Below are 19,663 nucleotides of genomic sequence, written 5' to 3'. Positions count from 1 at the left end.
CATTGCAACTAAACATTTCGTCCATCCCAAACATCAGTGCTATGGTAAAATCTTAAGGAAGAGATAATGAGAGAGCAGAGAAGATGAAGCGTGAATGGGCAGAAATCGGAAAAGCAGATTCCCTCCAACATGGTGGCAAACCCAGAAGCAGCATCAGAGCGATGAGGCACCTCAGGAACTCCATAGAAAGCAGAAAATTTAAAGCTGAAAACAAGTGAAGAAAGGTTTAAAAGACTCTATTTCCAACAGTGAGTCAGGCTCCAAACTCTTTGTGACCATGTGGATCAGAAAGAGGAGAAACAGGAGTGCCGTGGAAGCAGTGCTGACCTGGCACAAAGAAAGGATTGAGCGGGCAAACAAAGCGAGGGGTCCTGCTGGGTGGGCCACCCCCGGGCTGCCTGGACCCACACTGGACTCCACTGGGAGCCGGAGTTGCACGCGGAACACAGGACAAACAGCCAAGGCGTGGCCCCGAGGCCGGCAGGAGACCCCAAATAACTTGAAACTCCAAATGGTTACGCATTGCCATAAGAATAAGTGAGAAATGAGGTCTGCACACAGAAGGAAAGGAGCACCTGGGTCATACAGCCAGGCTTGGAATCCAGGCTCACACCACCCGCGTGATCCAAATCCCTCGATGGGGCCCTTCTGTGGAAAGTGCTTCTGGACGGTTAGAGCACCCAGGCCATCAGCAGACACAAATTTTCTCTAGAGGTCTGCAACATTAAGCCAAGACACAAATACAGTTGCCAGGAAATTGATCTGTTTCCTAGCAAAAAATGCAAAACCAGGTCAGAAACAAGGCATTGCGGGTGAGACACAGCGAAGAACTGAACGAAGTGAAGAACTTACGAAGGACTTCCAGCATGGGGGTATCAGCCACGAGATAGAAAGTCACGAATGGCCACACAAATAAAGCGGAAACTAGAAGATAGAAGCTAGGCCAAGAGACAATAAAGAGAGGAAGCACATTTGAAAATTCAACTAGTAAAAACTTCAATAAATAAAAAGGGGTAAGAATTGAAATTTAAAACTTGATGGTGCAATAGCAGCATTTGTCACAACTGAGAATGAACAGCAAACAAAAGGGTGTGTCTGAATACGTTATTCAAACGACAGTCTGATGAGACCAAGAGATGGGAAGATGAAGGAGTTTAAAATATGGTCACAGTGAGGAGGCGGGTGCTCCCCGAGAGCTCAAGGGAAAAAGCGGAATGAGAGAACATGACAAAACTTTGAGGAAATTTGCTCAGAATTTTTTCAGAATTGTTGAAAAGGCAGTCCTTGGGTCCAAGGAGCCCAGCGTGTTATTACTACCATATAAGGAAAAGAATCAACACTGAAAATAAATGAACAAAAAACCACAAGGATTTTGCTCCGTCCATTCTCACTATATACAAAAATGATCGCAAATGGATCATAGACCTAAACGTAAAATCCCAACCTATAACGCTACAAGGAAACACTGGAGAAACTCTGAGGCGGAGGGTTTGAAGACTTCTCAGATTCACAAAAGAAAACCTGACGAAGAGGACTTCATCAAATTAAAGCATCTGCTCTCTAAACTGCATTGCGAAGAGAATGAAAACATAAGCCACAGACCGAGAGAAAATACTTGTAAATCGGATATCTGATTTTACCCAAAATATATAAAAAAATTGCAGGACTCAATAATAAAAAAGAAACCCAAATTAAAATGAGGAGAAAATTGAACTGGAGAATTTACTGAGTATGAAGCATGAAGGGAGGTGAGCACATGAAGGTGTTCAACAGGACTGGTCACGGGAAAACGGAGCGGAGGCAATGACCCAGGGCTGCAAACCTATCAGCGTGACGGAACCTGTGACCCGCGATGCCCGATGCCCAGTGGGGCTGGAGCCCGGGTCACCGCGGCTGGGAGGGGACCGCGCACCGCCTGGTTCGCACGTACTGACTCCAGGGAAGTCAGGGACGTGCCCGTGCAAAGCACTCGGCTAACAATGTCGGTAGTGTTTTCGTTTTGTTCTCTTGAAGCCAAACCCAGGAAAGATGTTTATGGCAAAAGGGTGGAGACTGCCTAACCCGCAGTGAAGCGGGGGACCCCCGGTGGGCACGTCTGAAAAGAAATCGCGCTGCCTACACCCAGATGGGGCCACAAGAGTTCCTTCATACGAATGATTCTCTTTATGAAAATTACCAAAAAACCCGCAAAAGTGCTCCATTGTGACAGAAAGCAGAGGAGCGGCTGCCCAGGGAGGAGGGGTCAGAAAGGGCAGAAGGAGAGATGACAAAACCCACGGGAAAACTCGGAGGGGTGTTACACCCTCCACAGGATGCCTCTTGCAGGCCTCCCCTCTGCTTTGCTCTCTCACTCACCACTGCGCACACCTGCTGGGGGGCTTCTCACACACCTGAAGGGCTCCAAGTGCCCCCCCCCCAGGCCGGGCTCTGAAGAGCCTCCTCCCTCCCTGACTGGGGATCCGCCACAGCCCCCCCCAGAAGCTGACACACTGTAGCTGTACTTTTATGTTTGTTAATCCTGTGTGTGTTTTATATTTGTTTTCCATCTATTTTTACTTATTTATATTATAAACGTTTTACATTTTAAGCATATTTTTAACATTTTAATGTTTATTTTATTTACTGTGTGTCTTTCCTGAGAAGAATGAAGCTCCGTGAGGACATTTCTTTATCCACTTTGTGTCCCCAGGAACACACGGTAGATACTAACTGAATAGGTGCTGAGCGATGGAAACATGAGAAGTGCGTAGGACCAATGCGCTGCCTCGGTAAACTCTGAGACACGGAGCAATGGAGAATGTTCCAGGGCTTCTGATGCCCTCAGTGACTTTGGACTTTTACCCCCGCTTCTTGTCATTCCAGAAAAAGGAATTCCGATACATTTAACCCAATATTTCCATGTCTCCTGTTATTTGCTGTCACTTGCTGGGGCAAAATTATTTAAGCACAAACTTTCACCATTTCAGAAGGTGTTTCTTTGCAAGAGTAACTGCGTGGTATGCAAGCTCACGAGGGTCACAGGCAGGTCGTGCCTGGTCAGAAACAGCGCCGAGGCAGAGAAAACCTGCCCGAGAAGGGCAGAGTCTGGAGAAAGTACTAGAAGGGGAGGCGGGAGGGAGGTTCTGAAGACAAATGGTGCGTTTCCCCCAACCTGATGTAGGAGGAGGCCTCCGCCCCATGACCAAGCAGCGGTCGGTCTGTCTGCTACCCTTTCACCCTGTGCTCGCCCGCTCTCCCGCTCGCACGCATCCAGATGAACGCCCGCGCTCAGGGCGCCTCCAGCCCAGCTCGTCTCTGCTTCCTTCACTCAGGTTTCCACCTCCCTGATGTGCGTTTCTGCGGGTGTAACCAAGCCCGCAGCAGCTCTTCCCAAGGACAAACCTCGGAGCAGCTTCCCGACGCTGGGCCCTCGTTCCTGAGACCGGGTTGTTTCCTCTCAAACCAAGGGGCGCCCCCACCCCCGCACCGCCTGCAGACCAGGCCTCGTGCGGGGACGTGACCACAGCGCAGAGCAGTCCGGCCCGTGTGCGCCCTGAGCCTGCGAGGCCGGTCCGCAGGGACGGGGCCCAGCGGCAGCGCTGCCCGGGCTACAGGTGCCCGCCCCGCGCAAGAAGGGGCGCCGGGGCAGGGGCCCGAGAGAACCGATGACCCCCGCTGGGTTCTGGCCCTGCTTGGGCGTCCTCCTCCGCGCCCTGGGGTCAGGCCGCGCGAGGTGGGCGCGTCGGCGACTGGGGTTGGGGCCTCAAGACTGTCTGCTCTGAGGAGCTGGGACCTGGAAGCATAAGGGTTTCCAAGGAAATCCACGCGAGCTGTCAGTGCGCCAGAGGCCTCGGGGTCGGACACACAAGGACCGGATCGCGGCGCAAACTTGCCGGCCCGGCCTCGCAGATCCGGCCCTCGGGGTCCCCGACTGGGAACAGGCTGCCTGCCCCCCAGCTCCCGACAGTGCGGGCCGGGCCAAGGCCAAGGCCGAGACACTTGGAGGCACAGCGGTCCGTCCCCATCCCCCTCCCCCTCCCCGACGCCCTGGGTGGGGACAGGAGGCCAGGCTAGTCGGATTTCTGTCTTTCAGAGAATTCCTGTTGTTAATAAACGTTGACCTCCAGTTGATTCCGTGAACAGTTTTCACTTTCCTGTCATATACTTTTTTCAAGTGAAATGGAATCGTATTGACACACCATTTTGTATTCGGATTTTTTAAATTCAGTATTATAGTGTAATGTTTTTCTCAATTGTTGATTATTCTTCCTCATTTTCATAGGTGAACGTGATGTGTGGCCAGTCCTGAGGACCGCAGGTGGCCGGTCTTGGTGGCCCTCGCCTGGGCACACAGGGAACCCCGGACTCCACCCCACTGAACCTCACCCATATTCCAAAACCACATCATATGCAAAATGGTAGTTTATTAAAGCAGGAGGACAGGACCCGTGACAGAAAGAGCTGCTGCCCCTGGTTGTGAGGGGGGCAGATTATATACTATGGGGTTGGGGGAGGTGTGGAAAAGGGAGGTTTCAAAAGGATTTTCATATGTTAAAGAAGACTCACAGGATCCTGGAGCCCTGGCCATTGTCAAGTTAAGGTTGTTTACCCCTCTAGGAAGGCATTAATGTGAAGAGAGCTGGGAACCTCCTGGAGGGACATTATAGTCTGCCCTCCTCAAGTATCTTCAATGGGCTGCAGATTATAAGGACATTTAATTGTATCTGCATTTCCTTCTGGGAGCTAGTTATTGATAGAAATGCTTTGTTCTTGTAAATTGCTAAGACATTTGTAAACTGAGGGGATTCAGGTCCTGCAGGATTGTGATCTCCATAAATTATTTGTTTTTCCTTTCGAATTAGCTTTAGGGCAGCCAGGAGTGCCTGAGGAATGTCACATACATCCCATGGGGTGGGGGATGTCAGCTTCTGATTTGTGCTCAGCTTGCCTCTGTTCCCTCATCATTACAAAAGTCTAGGGCTGAGCTGAAGGTGGCTTAATTTAGGGTGGTAATACAGGTCAGTTTGGTATAGAGTGCAAGATAAAAAGAAAAGTCAAGAATGGCTCCTAAGTAACCATGTGGCCGAAGCAAATGGATTAATGGAATTCTCATTGACTAAGAAGGAATGTTGAGGGAGGATGAGGCCTAGAAAAGGGGAAAGCAAGAGTTCAGTTTTGGACAAGTTAGGTTTGAGATGCTATTACCTGTCCAAACAAAGCCGTCAAGTGTGTGGTTGGAGATGAGTTTGGAGTTTGAGGAAGAAGTTAGAGGGACCAAGATAACACAGGTAAGCTCCTGAATTTCCCTTCTCCCACAGGTGCACTGAACACATAACTATTTATAGAGGAATCCCTCTGAGAGAAATCCAGAAACTAATCCTCCACATTGGGGAGCTAGGAAATGTCCACATCAGAACAGGTAGGAAAGGCTGAGACACATTGTCACCATGAAGCCTACCCCCTGGCACAACACCACGCAATCAAGGGGGAAACCCCAACTCCCAGCTTCTCCCTGAAGAGCAGAGGTTTTGGACCAAACCTCAAGCACCCCAGCTTTACAGCTGCCATTCAAGGGATGAGCTCCCAAATCAGTGAGCTCTGAAAGCCAGTGTGGCTTATGTTCGCAAGTCCCACAGGACTGTAGCACACCAAGAGGCAGTTCTTAATGGGACCACGAGCACTCAGGGCATCTGTTCCCCCAAGGGCTCGGCTCGGAGGGAGCAGGCAAAACACCCATCTCCCATGTTCTCCCATGTTCCCCTTTCCTGGAAGAGACTTGATTGCACACTTAGAAGGTGCTGCCTGAGGGCCTAGCATCTAATTAGCTCACACCTGGGTGCTGGCTGTTGTCCTCTCTGGGGCCCTGGGGGGCCAGCGGACACTACCCCTGCTTTCTCCCTGTGGTTTATTCCAATAATGAAACAAAGCATCTCTTTGGAAGACTGTCCACGCATCAGGCACCCCAGCTTTTAAAGCTGCCATTCAAAGGATGGACCCCCAAACCACCACCTCTGATAGCCAGCAGGGCTTGCATTGACGTGTCCCGAAAGACTGTAGCAAACCAAGAAGCAGTTTTTAAGTGGGCACAGGAGTACTCTGCACCCCACACTAAACATCCAGGCTCAGTGCAGAGGGAGCAGGTAAAAATGCTTCCTCTCTCAGTTTCTCCACAGAAAGAGATGAACTACATGTTTTCTCGATGCTGCCTGAGGGTCCAGCTTCCAATCAGCCTGCATCTAGGTGCTGACTGGAATCTTCCCTTCTGCAACACTAGTGGTGGTTGGCACGCCCTCAATCACTAGAGGTCACCAAGAACGAAGTAGGCAGTTTGGACAACCACAGAGTTTTTAGAGATGACCTGGAGCTCTGGTAACAAGGTTCAGCTCCTACACGAGACCATCAAAACTGGGAGAGGGGGTGTGCAGAAACTAGAGACAGGGAAGACGAAGAGGAGTCAGGGGAGTGTATTACAAAGAAAAGAACAAGGTACATCTCCAGAAACTGAACTTAATAAAAAGATCTGTATAAACCCAATAGAAAGTTTAAAATAACAGTGGGAACGACGCTCACTGAAGGCAAGAGAGCAATGACGAACAAAGTGGGAATTTAAATAAAGAGAGAAAACATAAACGTACAAGACAGAAATCACAGAACTGAAGAATGATGTGATGTGGGGCCCAGCACTGAACAGTCAGAAAGAATTCTTGAGACATTTTCAGTGCAAAAAGCTGTTTTTATTAGAGCACAGGGACGGGACCCATGGGCAGGAAGAGTTACACTGGGATTGTGAGGAGCAACTGATTACACGCTTCTCTTACGTTGGTGCGGTAGAGACAAAGGAAGTTTTCAAAAGGGTTTTCCTGTGTTAAAGAGGACTTACAGGACCCTAGAGATGTGGCTCTTGTCCAGCTAGGGTTGCTGTTTGCCTCTGGCAAAGCATTAACGTGGAGACAGTTGTGAATTCTTTGAGGGTTATCATACTCTGCTTGTCTCAAGTATTTGTCAATGGGCCGCAAGTTGTAAGGAAATTTAATTTTAACTACATTTCTTTTACCTTTGTTCTTCTCATCAAAGAATATAACAACTGAACTGAGAAATTCAGCAGAGGAGTTCAAGAGCCAAGTACATGGAGCAGAAGGAAGAATCAGCAAATCCGAGGGCAGGGCAGTGGGGTCCATCCAGTCAGAAGAGTAGAGAGAAAGATAATGAAAAAGAGTGGAGACAGATTAGGGACTTACATGGGCCAAAGAATGCATTAGAGGGGTCCCCAAAGTAGAGAGCAGGAAAGGGGGAATGCTTATTCCAACAAATAATGGCTGAAAACATCCCTCACCTGAGAAAAGAAACAGACTCCAAACAAGATGCATCTAAAGGTCCCTGCACTGAGAGACTTCATGTTTAAATTGCCAGAAATTAAAGACAAGGACAGAATCTTAACAGTAGCAAGAGAAAACCAACTTGTTATGTAGAAGGGAAACCCCATAAGACTATGAGCAGATTTTCCGGCAGAAACACTGTAGGCTAGAAGGTCATTCTTCGGGTGATATATTCAAGGTCCTGACAGGAAAAACAAAAAACAAAACCCAAAAAAACAGAAAACACCTGCCAACCAAGAATACTCTACCTGTCAAAGTTGTTCTTCAGAACTGAAGGAGAGAGAACGAGCTTTCCAGACACACAAAAGCTGAAGGAATTCATCACCACTAAAGCAGCCTAACAGGAAAGATTAAAGGGAGTTCTCAAGCTGAAATGAAAGGGCGCTAATTAGTCAGAGGGAAACATGCAAGAGTACAGCTCACTGGTAAGGGTAATTGTATAGTTAAATTCGGAATATCCCGATACTGTAATAACTCCAGTATAAACATAAAAGAAAGTATTAATAACTATACAATAGTGTTAATGGGTGTGCAGTGTAAAAAGATGTAAATTGTGACATCAAACACAAAACGAGGGGTGTAAAAAAGCTTTATATGCATTCAAAGTTGTTACCATCTTAAAATGGACAGTTGTAACTCTAAGAGGTTTTGTGTAAGCCTCACCGTAACCACAAGCAAAAACCTATAGGAAATGTACAAAAACAACGGGGGGGGGCAGTGAGGCAGGGGGTGAGGAACTTCAATCGCCCACTTGCAACAACGAATAATCATCCAGGCAGAAAGTCAGTGAGGAAACCCTGGACTTGGGCTACATGTCACACCAGATGGACCCACAAACACATGCAGAACGTTCCATCCTATGGTAGCAGGATGTAGTCTGCTCAAGGGCACATGCAACATTCTCCAGGACAGATCAGGTCACAAACCAAGTCTTAATAAACTTTAAAAGGCTGAAATCCTATCAAGCATCTTTTCTGAACACAGTGGTACGACAGTAGAAATAAATTACAAGAAAAAAACCTGGAAAATTCATCAATATGTGAAGATTAAACAACATGCACACATCTGATCAACCCACAGCTGTTATCATACTCAACAGTGAACATCTAAAAGCTTTTCCTCTAGGATCAGGTACAAACAAGGGTGCTCACTCTCGCACTTCTGCTCAACATAGTACTGGAAGTCCTATATGTGCAATGAGGCAAGAAAAAGAAAGAGAAGGGGGTGAAGGGGAGTGAGAGATACAGGCTTCCAGTTAGGGAATGAATAAAAGGCAGCCACATTGGGAAGGGACAAGCACAGTTATCTCTGTTTACAGATGACATGCTATTATATATAGAAAACCTAAGTGTTCATTAACAGATGAAAGCATAAGGAAAATGTGATATATATATAGATACAGATATACATGGAAACCCTGGGATTTGAGAAAATATGGATGTACCATTATCCTAAGTGAAATAAGTCAGTACCAGACACTGGATGTCCTCCCTTACGTGGGAGTGTAAAAAAGCCGAACTCAGAAACAGAGTACAGTGGCGGTTACCAGGGGGAGGAGGTGGGGAAACTAAGAGGGACTGGTCAAAGGCTACAAGCTTCCAGTGTAAGAGGAACAAGTTTTCCATGGTCTAACGTGCAGCATGGTGACTAAGTTTAATAATATTGTTTTATATAATTGAGATTCACTAAGAAAGTAGAATATCAGTGTTCTCACCAAAAAAAAAAAAAAAGGTAACTGTGTGCAATGATGGGTGTGTTTCACACCCTTTCACAGTGTGCATGTATTCCAAATCATCACATGGTAGCCTTTAAATATTCTACGGTTGTGTTTGTCAAGTATATATTAGTAAAGCCAAAAAGAAAAGTTAGGCAGCCAATCACAGTGGTGGGTTTTAACCTTCAGGCCAAGCACAGGGCCGCTTGCTTTACACAGAGAAAGTAAGAAAAACAAAATTAAGACATTAACTTATCATTTAAAAAAACGTTTATTTAGGGACAACAAGGCCATGTCAACATAAGTCGATTCTCCTACTAGAAATGAATAAACATAACCTCACGCAGAAGCAAAGTTAACGTCATCTTTGTTCAGTGCAGAGTGGCTGGACTTTGCAGCAGCATGTTTCTCCCACCAATATACATACGTGTGACGTTTGAAGAAACAGAGATCATTCTTAAGGGTTCATATTCTAGCTTGTACCTACAACTAGAAGGGTTACTTAATACCTTTGTTAAGCTGATTCCTTCTCTAGTCTCTTTGCAAATAGAAATACATGAGTTGGGATTCATGCCCTTACCCTTAAGATTCTCAAATTAGAATAAGCAATGACCATATACGGAGCCAATCACAGGTTTAGTGATGGTTGAAAATGAACACAAAAGGACTGTGACCATATGAATTGGAGCATATTAAGTAGTATATGTGATAAAATTAGTACAAAGTATTTAAAGATATGTAAGTTAACCATTTATAGAGATAAAAAATCTTTTACATATTAGATAAAAGTTTATAGAATAAAGAGAAGTATTTTAAAACTTATATTAAACACTGCTTAACTGGAGAGCAAATCCTGCCAGTGGAGAAATAAATGTTTTATAATTCTCAAAGAAGAAAATAATATAAACTTTAATTCATGGTAACATAGTTGGCTGGAAAAATGCCAGTTTGACCTCGGAGCTTTCCTTCCCACCAATCAAAATGTGAATCTGTTTTTGATATAACTGTGATTCTGTCTCCAGCTTGAAAATTCAAATCCCCTGGCTGTTGTCCTTCAAAAGAATACAATGCAGTCACTTCAATGGGTTGATTCACATGGCCTAAAACAAACAAAGTATTTACATTATTCACAGTTTTAATGGGAAAACCTTGGAAGGTTGTAGGTAAAGATATAAATTAACTTCAGTACTTGATATCCTAATGCCTTAAAGCGTGTGGTCTGTGTGATTTTCATCATATTATTAAACTTACGTTTTTCTTCTTCGAAAAGAGCAAATGTTTGGTAATAACATTTCCTAAATCCATACAAGTCGAACTGCATATTATTATATATTTAACTATGTATTTAGCAAATATCCGTGGTTATAACCATTTGAATAATCTATAATACTACAAGTTAACCCTTGAACAACACAGTTGTGCACTTACACATGGATTTTTTTTTGATAAACAGTATGATACCATAAATGTATTTTCTCCTTTTCTTTTTTTTTAATTAATTAATTTATTTGACAGAGAGAGCAGGAGAGAGCACAAGGAGGGGGAGCAGCAGAGGCAGGGGGAGAAGCAGGCTCCCTGCTGAGTAAGGAACCTGATGCGGGACTCGATCCCAGGACCCTGAGATCATGACCTGAGCAGAAGGCAGACGCTTAACTGACTGAGCCACCCAGGCATCCGTCTCCTTATTTTCTTAATAATATTTTCTTGTATCTAGCTTCATTTGTTATACGAATACAGAATATGATACATACAGCATACAAAATATGTGTTAATCTACTATTTATGTTTTGGTAAGGCTTCTGGTCTACAGTAGGCTATTAATAGTTAAGCTTTGGGGGAGTCAAAAGTTATATGTGGATTTTCAACTGCATGGGGTTTGGTGCCCCTGAACCCCCCCACCCCATGTTGTTCAAAGGTCAACTGTATTTACATTTTTCCCCTTTTAACAGAATGGTCATCATGGTTTCCATGAAGTGTAGCTGTTAGAGAAAAACACACTCACGGTCACGATTATATCATAAAAGATTAATTGAAAAACCACGCTCCAGGATAGAGCTAGAGAGTATTAGGCTATGGGAAATCAGTCAGTCAGGGAAAGACAAATACCATATGATCTCACTCACAAGTGGAATTTAAGAAAAAAACAAAACCAATGTGCAATGGAAGAAAAAAAGAGACAGAGACACAAACCAAGAAAGAGACCCAGACTCCTAACTATAGAGAACAAACTACTGCTACCATAGGGTAGGGAGGCCGCAGGATGGGGATTAAAGCATACACTTATCATGATGAAAAATAAAACAAAATGTTAAACAAAACAAAACAAAACAAAAGCCAAGCTCTGTAGCCTTTGGCTTCGAGGGTTCCAGCTCAGATGCATTTTGCCGATTCGTCAGCAGACATTGTCTCCATAGGCTTCATGGCTGTTTTTATTTCTGTGCTTACTTTATACTTTCTCTCAAAACAGATAAAACCCAAATTAGCACAAGAAGTACATTTGCATAGGGCTAATAAGAGTTTCAACACGATGTGTAGAATTTTCTGTACTGTATTAGGGAAAAAATACCTTGGGAGTTGAGGAGTTAATAGGAGTAAAAAACATTAAATACTATAAACTGTATAATGTCATAAGAAATATAAAGAAACAGATACTCTCTGTGTATTCAGCTACATGGAATGTTATATTTGTTTCACATATTTTGTGCACATATTAGACAATTAGATGCTTGTTAAATGCATCTTAGTGCAGATACACTGAAAACATAAATAACCGAATTCTAAAAACCAGTTACTCCTTTGAACCTATAATACTATAATAATAAAAGATAAACCAAATTTGGCTTGTCAGTAAGAAATAAAAAGTCAAGACTCTAATTACACTACGTTGACGGAAACACGGAATTTGTAGTTCACACAAGATGGTGCTACAGTTCTTTCTGTAAAAGCACGTGACGTGTGGTTCTCTGAGTTCTCCTAAAGAAATAGCCCTAATAACAACTAATGGAATTACATGAGAGATATTCCTGGTATCATTACTTTTTTCTATCATACAAACATGTTCTGCCTGTTTTTATATTTTATACTATATTTACTTTTAGTCTATCAATTTTAAGGAAGATTAGAAGTGTATCACGGAAGTGTAGAATTTTGATAAAGTCGGGATATCATCGAAACCAGCTGAGTAACAGCCAACACACATGAATGAGCAGTCATTACCGTGTATGTGACAAGCAGCTGTGATCCCGCACCGTGATGGGACACACAGCAAGTCCTCACCACCGGCCTCTTTGTCATTAAATCAGAGGAATGTGAGGTAATGTTGGAGGAAAAAATCATTCTGAACATCATTTTCTAATCAATACTTAATAAGTACCACCTCCATTCATAAAGCTCAACCTCTTTCAACCAAACTTAATTAATGAAAACCCTCAAGTAACTCCTCCTCTCTCCTGTCTCCCAGACACCTTGGATAATGCAAAGAAGCAAGCAAGAAGAGTCCTAGTGACCATCAGGGAATGTTCTGGAAGTCACAGCTATCTTAGCAGCCATACATGTGTACATTTGCGGCACTAGGTACAAAAGTAAAACGCATGAAGGATGATCACAATGATAACAGGTGTCAGCCCTGAGTATACAGCAAGAGCAGCCACTGTGCACAGTCAGACACCGTGACAGCACCTGCCGTGTGCTCAGCCCGCCCCCCGTCAGCGAGGCTGTCACCCCACTTTACAGAATGTCAGGCAATTTGTCCTGCTGTCACCCCACTGTACAGAATGTCAGGCAATTTGTCCAAGGAGGTGAGACCCGAAGCTCAGAAGTCTGTCCCCAGGGACTCATAATCACTACTGACATCACACCCCAAGGGTCTCTGCAGCCACACAGGTACCGAACTGCGTTCGACAGACTGAACTTAGGGTTATCAGAGCATTTCACTTTTGTTAGGCAAATTTTCAAGGAGAATTAGCATATTTTTCTGCATCACTGAATTATCTAGACTCTATAAATTATAAGAATGTTGGATGATGATCCTGGTTAATCGCTGATAACTGACCTGGTTCTTACTGGTTTTAGGAATATATTTTGTGATGAATAACTCGAGGAAGAAAGATACTATGAACTGAATGAAAGGCAGACAAGGTCACAGACTTGGTTCAGTCCCTGCCCTTCCCGTGTAGGTGCTGTCCAGCTTCCTCCGAATCAGAGTTTCTAAGGACGGAGTGGTGACGGGAAAGGGGGTCTAAGGACAGGGCAGGTGGTTTCTGAGATGCAGCAGAGAAGAAGGCAGTCCTGTGGGCTTCGAGGAGGTTGGTATTCAACATTCCTCCTCTCCCCATCCAAAGTCTGAGCAGAGATGAGCAAAGTTTGAGTAGAGCTGGGGAAGAACACAGGCAAGACAGGCAGACAGGGTGTGCCCAAGAAGAGTCAGGAGTTGGAGGGGTTTGGGCGAAAATTCACCCACGAGAACACCAGGCCTCAATGAAGACCAGTGCTCCCTGGGGGTAACGGTCTGCAGGCCATTTGACACCATGCTCTACTGTTAGTTTTTCCTTCAAGCAAAATGACTCAAAGTTCTTTACTGTAAATATTAGGGATACTTTCCATAAGGAAAAGTTTAATGCCCACAAATAGCTTATTAAAAAAAGGTGGGCCTTTTTTTTTTTCTTAGAGGGAGGTATGTCCTTCCAGAAAGGGAGAGCCCCCTGGGGACCGGGAAACAGGCCCCACTGCTAACTAAAATACCTGGCATTCACAGATCCCTTCCCTTCTGAGTAATCTATGCCTTCAAGTTTTATGTTTCTATGTTTAAGAAATATGGGGGCTCTTGGAAGCAACTAGCCATTTTCATCGTAATATTCAACTTTAATTCAAATACGGGTTCCTTTTCTCTCCCGAATCAGGACTACACTTCACAGGAAACAGACTAGGTCTATAGGGTGTCACTCCTTTACTCCCAGCTGCTTTCTCCATGGAGTCCGCTAATATAACCCACACGTAACCCACGTATCTGGCCCCAGACATGATTCAGGAAAGGAATCGCAGTCTTTGGAAGGTCCATTTCCCGGCAGAAGTAAGAGCACAAACGCGTCTTGGTTTTGTGTACATTTAATGTAGTGGTGAGTTGCATGGCTGACTTAACTCTGGTACCACATTTCCCCAGGCCGGGTGTGGTGCCTGTCACTTTGGGGACCACGTCCTCCGGAAGACGGTGAGAGTCACTGGTGAGTGAGGCAGGTAAGGCCACTAGGGGAGGTCGCCAGAAAAGCAGTTCTCAAAAGGTGAAGTCTGCGGCATGTGTGGTCGCTGCAACGGGGGAAGGAGTACCATTGGCACAGAGTGACTCGGTCCAGGGCGTCCACGCAGCACGGGGTGGCCCCACAGTGCATGTGCCCAGACTGTCACTGAAAATTACAGGGTCGACAGGAGGCGGGTGGTGAAGCCTGCCACAGGAGGACGCGGGCTGCGACAGAAAGGTATGGTAAACGAGGCTGTGTACTTGCAAGTCTGTCTGGCTGAGAGGCCCACGTACCATGTACCTGGGGAGCTTCCAAAGTGTGCAAAACAAAAGTACACGCAATTTGGAGAATTACTGCTTTGCCCAGCAGCCCATGCAAAAGTGAATCTGGTCAGTGGGTGTGGGACAGGCTGAGAGCAAGCCCATGGGGGGCCTGGATGTCCTGGTAGGACAGGGTTAACTTGAGGCTCCGGACTGGGCCCTGTGCCTTTTCTCTGCAACAGTGCTTGGCCAGGATGTGAGAAAGTCCTTGTAAGAATTTAACTGGTTCCACAGCTGCTTTTTAAAAAAACACAATCATGTAAAGTAAGTTTTATTTCAAAAATAGACTTTTTAAAAATCTTCCTGTCCATTTTTTTTCTTCAAAATCCCTTATATTTGAAGAAAGGACTAAAATAAATTAATATTATCCTAGTACCTACTGTTTACACAATTTAACTCATCCTACCCTCAAATATGAAAACAAAACCTGACCAACTGACCAACCACGGGCTGGTAATTTCTGGGAATCGCTAGTGGTCAAAGTATCGAGTTCAAGTCCGGTCCTGTTTCCAGAGCCCACCCAGGGTTTGTTTCTTATAACTTCACGCTGCCCTCAGCGCCTTTTAGGGTATTGCTAACATTCCCTAGGCACCAAGCCTGTGGGCACACGCTCTAGAGAACCATGGAAAAGCAGCTACTGTCCCCACTGTCACCACAGCCTCTGTTGTCCCTTGTCCCTCAGTGCCCTGCTGGCCCTTCTCCCTCAGCAGCTCAGCTTGTCTGTTGACCTCAAATTTAAGAACTGCTTTAATTGCAGGATACCCAAGTGTAGGTCTAGTTCTAACAGAGTCTTTAAAAGACTGCTATATAAAATTCTAGATGCGTATGCTACTTGGGTATAAATATTTACATGTTAACCACTTTTGCTTCTGAAGGGTGTGTATCCAAAGGTCCAATTATGACAATCTCAGTAATCTCTACCATGGTCGTAAATCACATTCACGAGAGCAAAATACATTTTTCAAAGCCTCTCAGAGTTTTCTCACTGTGCCTGAGACCGCAGCACAGCATTCTCTCACAGTTAAACCCAGGCCATCAGACTGCCTCTGAACACGGGACTCTCTCTACCCGAGCTCCTGCGGGAACGGCCGGCCGGAAGTGGGCTCCACACGATGGGAGCCAGGCTGGAAGCAAAAGGAACGTCAGAAACCCTAATCCATCAGGAAAAGGTCAACTTCTGTTTAAGGAACTCTGCTTAAGAGACATTTTGAAATATCTTTATAAATTTTAAAAAGAAATGGGTACTTAGTTACCTTGACATTCTGTTTACATGAAACAGGTAATGCCCTGTAGTTTACTTACCCAGGAATGTATGGTTCTGTGACTTCAGTGACAAAAGACGATGTGAAAAAATAAACAGGCTGCTTTACAGCTGGTTAACCTTTGCTTTCATTCCGTGTCCCATTCAGATTTCTAAATAATGCTTAACTCTTTAAGGAATATCTTCTAAAGAATATTGAAGTAAGACAGGTTGAGGGGCTGTTTTCATCACAGCAAATCCTAATAAGCTTTATGAAGTAGTTCCCAGTAACAGCAAAATATCAGAACATGAGAAATAAAAAATCCCTTGAAAATATAAAAATATTCATGGGTCTAAAGCCCAGGAAAAAATGTGATGATGACTATAATTCACAATGAACAAACCTTGTCATTCTATCATGACAATATTTTAAAAGATCCTGTGGTTTGGTCCTCGGACGAGCCCCTGGGGGTCCGCGGCGCGTACTGCCAAGCTGGGTGCCCCTGGCAGGCAACTGTTCCCCATCGCCCTCCTTACCCTCAGATTCAAAGCAAGTAAGAGAGCAAAAGCATAGCATTTTTTACATGAAGTACTTCTCATACCCTATAAATCAAAGGGGTGTTCAGCACCTTCCCACGGAGTTTTACAGACCGCCAGACTAATTAGAAAGTCTGTGATTATGCCATGGATATGAATCATTTTTAACACATAGATAGGTTAGTTACCGGCTCTCTCCTGATAGCTGGCAAGTTCAGGGTACAGCTTATATTTGTTTCTGTTACCTGCAAAACAGAAAAAAAGCAAAAGGAGGGAGGCATTTAGAAGACTTATTAGCATATCTTATATAAAGTAGCCAAGAATGGCCAAATCTTGCTTTTGCGAAGCAGGTATTTTAAATCTCTAAGATTGATAGAAATATCATTATTTTATCACACTTTACATCAAGAGGAATGCCTGAGTAAACCCAGAAAGTACCCCGAACATGAGGCAGGGGGTTAATATCTGATACCTATAGGGTTAGAAGCGCTGAAACTACAACTCATGACCTTGGAATTACACGCTCACGGGTAAGACACATACATCCTTTTTTCCAGAAGCAATCATATGATACCTGAATTTTAAAGAAGTTTGTAGCCCCCAAGCCAATGATTTTCAAACATCCTTGTTTGCTTAACCCCTAAAATAACTTTTAAACAGTGTGTATTCACTCCTATATTTTTAAATTAACACCTAAAATTGTTCAATATAAGCCTAAAAGTTGTAAAGGACACACTTTGTAGCATATTTCAGTTTTGTTGTTTAAATTAAATAATTATATCTCTTTCTGGGATAACAGAATCTAAATATCATAGCATAAATATGAATCATCATTATATCTATACTCTCCATCATGAGTTAAAAAACAAGTTTTTTTAAAAGTCAGAAATTATGTAATGTTCATTTTAACCTTCAAGTCATATATCCATTCCATTTGTCCCAAAGATTTTATACTAATGTGTTAATATTATATTTTTATGTAACAGCTTCTAAAACAAAAATTTGTACATAAATTTATTTTTTATATGTTATTTGAAGTAAGTACAAGGCTCTATTAAATAATTTCTTATAGATTGAATTATTATAGTAATCATTATTGGTACACAACTGATCAAAATCTTAAATATACTATTATTATCTCGTTAACTTACTAAACATGAGAGTCAATTTTTATTTGAAATGCATCTCCATAAATGGGTAAGACATTTAGCTCATATACACAGAATGATTATTTCTTATTTCTAGAATGACACAGGTTCAACGTATTTTAGTATTCTTTTTTAAAGATATAGGTGCTAGAAAAGCTGGTCCTTATAAAAACTAGAGAGGGGCAGAAGGGTACATTTTACAGCCGTGTAACACAATTATTTTATATTCCTTCTGAGATGGAGGTAAAAAAAATCACACTTATCTCTAATTAAAACAACAATAATAAAATAGTACTTCTATAACTTTTTTGGTGATACCTAGCTATGTGATTTTTAAAATAAGAAATATATAATAATAATAATATTAGCTACCATGGTTATTCTACGTTATATGACAATTCCATTGTGTCTCTTCGGTTTTGTTGAAAGCAGAGAAACAAATCACAGATTGACAAAAGGATCTGGTACTCGTCAGAATCATTCACTAACTACGTCAACATCTGTATTTCAAATTGGGTCACTGTTCTTACATTTTGGAGGCAATGTAGCATAGTACGATTCAGGATGATTTGGGGGCTTTTCTTACTCAAGTGTGAAAAAAAACACTGGGAAGGCTAGAAGACAGAGAGGATAGCCTGCATGTGGTGTTCTGAACGGAGCCAGCTTTCACAAAGAAGGTAAGTAGGAGCGAGCTCTGGAGATGGGGTTCCCTACACTATCTGTGCCCGCGAACCCTGGGGAGTGTCTGAGTACCCCAAGGACAGATGCACGCCAACAAGAAGGCTGCTGGCCTAAGAAATTTATGACCTAAGAATATACGAATAAACATTGGCAGCATGGGGAAGGGGGTATAAATATTCCCAAAGAGTCTATTTTTAAAAACTGACTAGAAATAACAGATTTGGGGTACTGATCAGATACAGGACAAAAAACATGTAAATTAGGACTTTCTCAACATAAAAACAAGCACTCTGCAATAGAAATGGGAAAGTACAGGGTTCCTGGGCGACCCAGTCAGTTAAGTGTCTGCCTTTGGTCAGCTCAGGTCATGATCCCGGGGTCCCGGGATCGAGTCCCACGTTGGGCTCCCTGCTCAGCAGAGTCTGCTTCTCCCTCTCCCTCTGTCCCTCCTCCTGCTCATGCTGTCTCTCTCACGCTCTCTCTCTCAAATAAATAAATAAAATTTTTTTAAAAATTTAAAAAAAGAAAAGAAATGGGAATGTACATTCCATTCACCACAGCAAACCAAAATTATAAAGTACTTAGGAATAAATTTAACAAAAAAGGCACAGAAAACTATGAAATCTTAGGAATGACAGAAAAATACCTTAACAAATGGAAAGCATAAAATGGAAAGATTATCACACAAATGCCAAATTAATTAATTTATACATGTAACGTTATTGTAATTAATATCCCAAATCATAGAATCAGTATAAGTTTATAATATTATTTTTTAGAGTTGCATGTTGCATACAGTAGTCCCCCCTTATCTGCAGTTTTGCTTTTCAGTCTCAGTTACCTGTGGTTATACAGCCCAAAAGTGGCTGATTCTCCTTCTGATTTATTGTCGGAAGGTCAATAATAGCCTAATGTCACAACACATGCTTGTATCCCTCACCTCCTCTCATCTGACCACGTAGGCGTTTCATCATCTCACGTCATCACAAGATGATGGGTAAGTACAGTACAGTCAGATATTTTAAGAGACAGAGAGACCACATTCATATGACTTTATTACAGTATGTTATAATTATTCTATTTTATTATTATTTATTGGTTAATGTCTTACCGTGCCTAATTTATAAATTAAACCTTATCATAGGTCTGTATGTATAGGAAAAAACATAGTTTATATAAAGTTCAGTACTATCCATAGTTTCAGGTATCCACTAGGATCTTGGAACATAACCCCATGGATAAGGGGGGACTATTATGTATGAAAAACAAGACCAACAGACAAATGCTACATGTAGAAAAAAAATGTAACCCAAATGATAGTCAAAGTTCTTCTTCAAATGGAAAAGACAACAAACACTCCAACGGAGAAAATGGACCAATCAGAAAAGATTAAATCTAAAACACCAGCAATTATATGAAGAAATCTTTAGGTCA

General features: G+C 43.1%; 1 protein-coding gene across 1 annotated transcript in view; it reads right to left on the bottom strand.

Moving 5' to 3' along the window:
- Positions 1-9,324: 9,324 nt before the first annotated feature.
- Positions 9,325-19,663, bottom strand: part of SH3YL1 (SH3 and SYLF domain containing 1) — a 38,791-nt gene continuing 28,452 nt past the window's right edge. Inside the window, exons 9-10 of the mRNA XM_026517894.4 lie at positions 16,589-16,645; positions 9,325-10,169 (exon numbers count right to left, since the gene is read on the bottom strand). Coding sequence (XP_026373679.1) covers positions 9,979-10,169; positions 16,589-16,645 — 248 coding nt within the window. The 3' untranslated portion in view covers positions 9,325-9,978. The remainder of the gene's footprint in view (positions 10,170-16,588; positions 16,646-19,663) is intronic.

The sequence above is a fragment of the Ursus arctos genome, unplaced genomic scaffold (genome assembly GCF_023065955.2).
Source record: "Ursus arctos isolate Adak ecotype North America unplaced genomic scaffold, UrsArc2.0 scaffold_8, whole genome shotgun sequence".
NCBI classification, from domain to species: Eukaryota; Metazoa; Chordata; class Mammalia; order Carnivora; family Ursidae; genus Ursus; species Ursus arctos.
This window is presented reverse-complemented; position numbering and strand designations above follow the sequence as displayed.